This window comes from Rhagoletis pomonella, unplaced genomic scaffold (assembly GCF_013731165.1).
Source record: "Rhagoletis pomonella isolate Grant_MI unplaced genomic scaffold, Rhpom_1.0 Rhpom_scaffold_00002, whole genome shotgun sequence".
NCBI lineage: Eukaryota > Metazoa > Arthropoda > Insecta > Diptera > Tephritidae > Rhagoletis > Rhagoletis pomonella.
The window spans coordinates 19,240,388-19,247,583 of NW_023458556.1; the positions used below are offsets into that span (position 1 = coordinate 19,240,388).

At 35.1% G+C, this 7,196-nt stretch overlaps 1 protein-coding gene across 1 annotated transcript; it reads left to right on the plus strand.

Annotated features, from left to right (window-relative positions):
• Window positions 1–5,630: 5,630 nt before the first annotated feature.
• LOC118733224 lies at window positions 5,631–6,630 on the plus strand. Its single transcript, XM_036462545.1, has one exon. The coding sequence runs from the start codon at window positions 5,824–5,826 to the stop codon at window positions 6,049–6,051; it is 228 nt and encodes a 75-aa protein (XP_036318438.1). The 5' UTR covers window positions 5,631–5,823; the 3' UTR covers window positions 6,052–6,630.
• Window positions 6,631–7,196: the final 566 nt, after the last annotated feature.

Here is a 7,196-nt window from a genome sequence, read left to right on the forward strand (position 1 = left end):
AAATCGCTTAGGCGGTTACAGCGCCAAATAAGAAGAAGAAGAAGTACGAGCATTAAAGTGCTTAAATCGATATAAACAATAAAAATATAATTATAATTTTTGTACATACTTTCAAATTGACCATTTAACATACATATTTATATGATTATGAAACTACAACTTTAGGGGTATTTACTCTCTTCAATTGCGCAACGTCTCGAAAATATCATAACTCTCGAAACATTTAATGAACTGTAAAAATTTATATAAAAAACATTTTCAAGTTTATAAATGGCAGTTTAAGAGAATTTCCCAAATACTTATAAAATGCGATTTAGGGCCGTTTTTTCAAGTGGTTTTTAAGATTTAATTGCACTTTAAAAACAACACTCTAATGTTGGAGAATATACTTGGAATGTATGTACTAGCAATATAGAAGTATTACATATTTGACGTCTGTATATAATTATATGTATATATTGTATGTAGTACTATATACACGAACTTATATCTTCAAATTATTATGACCAAATAAAAGTACACAAGTAAGAAAGTCTAAGTTCGGGCGGAGCCGAACATTAAATACCCGGCGCAAGTATTAAATATATGTTTTTTCACCCTTCCGAAACCTTCCGCTAGATGGTAACCCGAGGTGTATCAATTTTGAGTAAATTAGCGTCCTTCAATTTCGAAATATTGAAGTTTCAAGCATTTCTTAAATTTACCGTTATATGAGAATCGGCCGTTATTTTAGTCCGATTTCAATAATTTTCAACGTTTTGCTTACACGTGGCAAGTACAATAACCATACCGAGTTTGGTACAAATTGGTAGAACGGTTACCGATATACTTATATGTGATCATAAGTGGGCGGTGCCACGCCCATTTTCCAAAATTTTACCATAAACGTATTTCTTGCTAAAGAATTTTTGCAAGCATTAATTTTGAATAAATTAGCTTCAATATTTAATGATTTATCGAAGATTTTGTATTTCTCTAAATTACCGTTATATGGGATGTGGGCGTGGTTATTGTCCGATTTTAAAAAGTTTCGGCGGTTTTTTATGCTGTACCAAGGCCAACAACTGTGCCAAGTTTGGAAGAAATTGGTGCAGCGGTTACCAAGATATACACATGTAACCATAAGTGGGCGTGGCTACGCCCATTTTCCAAAAATTTATAATATTCTTATTTTTCGTCTAAAACTTATTATAAAAATCCATTTTGAGTGTATAATCTCCAGTAGTTACTAAAATATCGCAGTTTTCGTATTTCTGAAAATTACCGTTATATGGGAAGTAGGCGTGGTTATTGAGCGATTTTAAAAATTTTCGGCCATTTGGTATGTTATGCGAAGGCCAACAACTGTGCCAAGTTTGGAAGAAATTGATGCAGCGGTTACCAAGATATACACATGTAACCATAAGTGGGCGTGGCTACGCCCATTTTCCAAAAATTTATAATATTCTTATTTTTTGTCTAAAAATTATTGAAAATATCAATTTTGAGTGAATTATCGTCAGTAGTTACTAAAATATCGCAGTTTTCGTATTTCTGGAAATTACCGTTATATGGGAAGTGGGCGTGGTTACAGTCCGATTTCGCCCATTTTCAATACCAACCTACCTTGGATTAAGGGAAACCTACATACCAAATTTCGTTGAGATATCTCAATTTTTGCTCGAGTTATCGTGTACACGGACAGACGGACAGACGGACGGACAGACAGACATGGCTTAATCGATTTCTTTTTTCATCCTGATCATTTATGTATACATTTGTCTATATCTATCTCGATTCGTTTTGGCTGTTACAAACAACCGTTATGTGAACAAAATTAATATACCCTTGTGCACAAGTGCGCTCGGGTATAAAAATGTATATCAAATTTAATCCATGTTGTTTACTTTTTACCATACTCTTGAATATTATTCCAATGATGGGCAAAATTGTATTTACTGAAGATCAAGTATTCAGTAGAAAAGCTATTTTGGTATTTATGTTGTAGAAAATAATCAAGTACTCAAGTAATTTGGATCTGACAAAAAATAATATTTCGCAGTGCCATAGAATTTCGATGCTCGGTACGGTTCAGGGGAGGCTCGCTTATCAAAAGCCGAATGTAGGGTACTAAGGTGAAAACTTTTAAAATAATATTTTACTGTTGCGATAAGTTCAAGTTTTTTAAGCGATAGTACGATGACCAAACGTCCTGATTTGTCGGAACTTATCTTGGTTTAAGGCTCGAATTGAAGTGTATTCACTGATTTTTCATTTCCCGCCTAATGTCCTGACGTTTACAAAGTTGACCATTTATAAAGTTCTTACTTTAAATATCATTGGAGCTTGTTTGTAAATCGCCCATATAATAATGTTCCTTTACAAAAAAAGTATGCAACCAATAAAGAAAATCGATGGGTAAATAAGAAACGAATTAGTGGTGAAATGAAAATGCGCAACGATTTTGTGTGTGGAATATGACCAGATGTACATGGCGTATGAGTAACTTATTGGTAGCTTAATTTGTTTGTAATACTAGTAATTTTTAGCAAAAAAAAAAACCGACTTCAACTCTCATGATCCACTGATCGGATCTTAACCAGATTAGTATGGGACCACCTCTGAGACACTACCTTTCCGATGCAAAAAGAATTATCGAAATCGGTTGACGTGGTCCAAAGTTATGCGGTAACATACATAAAAAAAAAAAAAAAAAAGATTCCGACGAACTGATAACCTCCTCCTTTTTTGGAAGTCGGTTAAAAACAGGCTTTAACACAAATGCAAAAAATTTACACAGAGTCTGTTATTTTTTTAATTACTTCCCTATAAAGCTAGATTTTGTTTTCAACAGAAAAAAAAAACAGAAAGTCAGGAATGATTCATTAATTTCTCAGAAACTATCAGGCCTATTGAAATTTCGTTAGCTTTCATCTGCCGTATTTCGTATTACATACCTGATTAAGTGGAACCACATTGTTTTAAGCTGAATAACGGTAAATTGAAAGAAGTTAAAAAGTCGTAAGTTCGGGCGGAGCCGAACATTTCACCTTTCCGCTTTCAACTACCGCTACATGGTAAGCAGGGGTGATTTTACCCCTATTTCAAACATCTTCGATAGGATGTTCAGTTAGACATAATGAGATAATAATGTTACTTCTTTTCAAGGGATTGTCGTTATGTATCAATTTTGAGTAAATTAGCGTCCTTAAATTTCGAAATATCGAAGTTTCAAGCATTTCTGAAACGTACCGTTAAATGAAAAGTGGGCGTAATTTTAGACAGATTTCAATAATTTTCAACGTTTTGCTTTTATCTGGCAAGCACAATATTCGTACCGAGTTTGGTACAAATTGATCGAACGGTTACCGAGATACACATATGTATGTCCACATAGTGGGGCGGGGCCACGCCCATTTTCCAAAATTTTATTATAAACGTATTTTTTACTAAATAATTATTGCAAACATCAATTTTGAATAAATTAGCTGTACTATTTACTGATTTAACGAAGACTTTGTATTTCTCTAAATTACTGTTGTTTGGGATGTGGGCGTGGTTATTGTCCGATTTTAAAAATTTTCTGCCGTTTTGGTATATTTTACCAAGGCCAAAAACTGTGCCAAGTTTAGGAGAAATTGGTTATCCGCTGTACCAAGATATACACATGTAATCATAAGTAGGCGTGGCTACGCCCATTTTCCAAAAATTTTTAATATTCTTATTATATATATATATAAGTCATTGTGAATATAAATTTTTAGTGAAAAGCTTCAGTAGTTACTAAAATATCGCAGTTTTCGTATTTCTGAAAACTACCGTTATATGGGAGGTAGGCGTGGTTATTGTCCGATTTTGCCCATTTTGAATACCAACCGTCCTACGCTGAAAAGAAGTAAACATACCAAGTTTTGTTAAGATACATATCTAAATTTTTACTCGAGTTATTGTGTGCACATGCGGGCAGACGGACGGACGGACGGACGAGCGGATGGACAGACAGGCTTAATCGAGTTATTTTTTTCATTCTGATCATTTATGTATACATTTGTCTATATCTATCCCGACTCGTTTAAATATCGAATTCGATAAAGTATCCCTTCCCAAAGAAACGTTTTACAATCCTTTCCTCGAAAGTGACATTTAAATTGTACAATAACTTGTACAATAACTTAAATTTCGACTTGTTAACTTTTCACTATTAGTGTTGAGAACATGGAATGCATGGATATTTTAGAAGGCTTTTCCCGCTCTCGCTGAAGGAGGGTTTAAGCCAGTTTTGTCTCAGAAAGGGAAGCGCTGGAAATTTAAAAAAATTTGTACCATCTTCCTTGCATAAAAACATAAATTGCAATTAGTATCATTTTAAAATTTGGTGCCATTATTTTAACCACAGCTGTATGTATAATATCATTGTGCATCAAACAAATGCTTACGTGCTGAAAGCATCTCACATGCCCATTGTAATGTTATCGCGCCTTTATCGTCGCAATCGCCACGTTGCTCGCAGAAATTACTGGCATTCAGGCATCCAGAAACTTTATGGAAGCGTACTCATACGCGCCTGAACTGCAGTTTCGTCTGCCTCACACCACCTTTGTGCGCTTATTTTGTTGAGAAACAGAAAACGAAAACAGAACCCAAAGACCAGATCATTCCAATACAAACGTGTTAAGTTACTCGCTCCGAAAATTGCAACAGCGAATAAAAAAGTGGTGGACAATTAAGGGTGAAAATGAATTACGTATACGGCTAAATGTGCACTCCGGTTGCGGTACACTTTGGAAAATAACTAAAAAAGAAAAAATGTAATGTACTAAATACAAAATATCTGCTAATGGCATCAGAGATTTTCGAAGAACTAAAACATCGACTGCTATCTTAATGTTAGTGACCACTACTTGAAAAACACTGCAGTGACCTTGAATCCCAATTCAAGTTTGATAGAGAGTTTCCTACAAAAGAACGAATGTTCCTTCAAGTTTCGATCCATCTCATCCCTTAGGGATGTGAGTGCAAAACGAGCAAGCAAGGGTAAAATCGAATTCTTCTAGAATATTACAGTTACCGCACTCTCAATTAAGTACCCGGTGTCCCTAAGCCTGATTGCAGCTCTCGCTAACACAAGGCAATAACCAGAATAATAACCGTCCTATGTGTCGAACTGCTAATTCCGATAAGTACGGCTCGTTGTACGCCCCAAATTTCTGATTGGCGTAGTCGTTACCACTCACTAAGAGTGCAACATCCTCGGCAATCCACGCCTTTTACTGAAATTAATATGGAGGATGCTTAGGCTTTCTGCATGCCTACGTGCGAATGATCGGAAAAGCCTTAGCTAATACATTTGGTAAGTTCTCGTACTTCTTGGTTTGGTATACTATCTCTGAGAACCTTCACAAGCGTATCAATTAATTTTTTTTCCCTTTTTCAGATTTGTAGGGCGCACACAGTAAGTGAACTGCCGAAGCAGTAGCAAATTACAAATTTAATTGGAAGAATGGGATAGCGAACAGAGTGCTCCAGAAGTCTATCGCTTCAATGCTCGCTCGTCAACAGCATAGTGTATTTATTATTTTAGTCGCTTGAATGAAGAATTGTCTGTGTATCACTTTCGAGAGCACCGCAGCTAGTATATAAGCAGCAAGAGACGTCCTCAGAGCTCAGTAAAAATTATGCATTTGAGCAGAATACTACTAAGCAAGTAAAAAACCAGGCAGTAAAACCAAAAATTAAGTGCAATTTTCAAAAAGTTCTTACCAAGAACTGAACCAATTCAAGCAAAGGAAGGAAGGAGAAGATTAGGAGGCAATGAGCAAAGCTACAGATCAGTAAACCAGCAAGATGCCTAACCAATTCCCAATTAAACCACCAGCACAAATACCCTGCGCACACTGGAATCACTTTCCCATGCATCCACGCGTGATGATTGCATTCAGCAGCATAATCAAAGGCTCAGACAGCCCATTACCGCCGCCACCATCACCAGGGTCGTACTCCTATTGCAGTGCCTGCAATGCCATGCAAAAACTGTGTATAAAACCTCAGCGCAGCGCACACGCACAGACATAAAAGTATGTAAATAAATACCTACTTCGCAAAAACCGTTCTTGCCTTGTAATTGGGAAAAGTTGATTGCGGAAGACAATAAATAACGGAAATAAGGAGCGCATACGGTCATCAAGAAGCAGCAGAAAGGCGCAAAGAATTTAACGAGTCAATTACTTCTCCTCAAAAGCGGCTATATCGAATTTGACAAACAATTCCAAATTTATCTACTTAGATGTAATTTAAAAATATAAATTTTTACACCTACCTCAACGTGTATATCGGGCGCGTAACAATTAGGTTTAGAGGGCAACAGCTAAAATGCTTAGGAGTTCGCATTGTTGTGTAGCGAGTAGTACGAGCATTAAAGTACTTAAATCGATATAAACAGCATAAATATAAGTATAATTTTTATATACCGTTATAATGACGTGACTAGATATTTACGTGTACACATGTACATACATACATATACATATTTAACTACAACTATAGGGGGTTTCCATATATAGGGAGTGGGAAAAGTCACGAAAATCTTAAAAGTCTCGAAATTTCAATTGCACTGTAAAAATATATGTGCATATAGAAAATAATTTCGAGTTTGAGAGAGTCCAGTTTTTCGAGTTTGAGAGAGTCCAGTTTTTAGAGTTTAAGAGAATTTCCTAAATACTTAGAAAATAGGACTTATTACTTATTACTTATAACATATATACACACTTGCATGTGCCAATGCAAATGTGATCAGACATTTTATAAGAATTCATTACGAATTTAAACATTTTTTTTACGTACATACATTCATACATAAATACGTACACGCATATTGTAGTATATAAGTACATACTCAGGTTTTTATGTATCTGCAAATTATTATGACCAAATAAATGTAACAAAATAATATCAACTTTAATGAATGTTTCTTTACTTTTTCTCATACTCTTATTAGATATTGTTCTCATATACCAGTGATGGGCAAAATGCCAAGTACTAAGTACAAAAGTATTTATGTTGTTGTAAATAGTTAAGTGCTAATGTACCCTTTAGGGGTTACACTACCCTAACGGTGTAAAAAATTGATTTTTGTTCTGACGCAGAAATTAAATTTAAAAACAAAAAACTTTTATCTTGCACACATACTTGTATGTATATTAGACTGCATCACTTCCCAT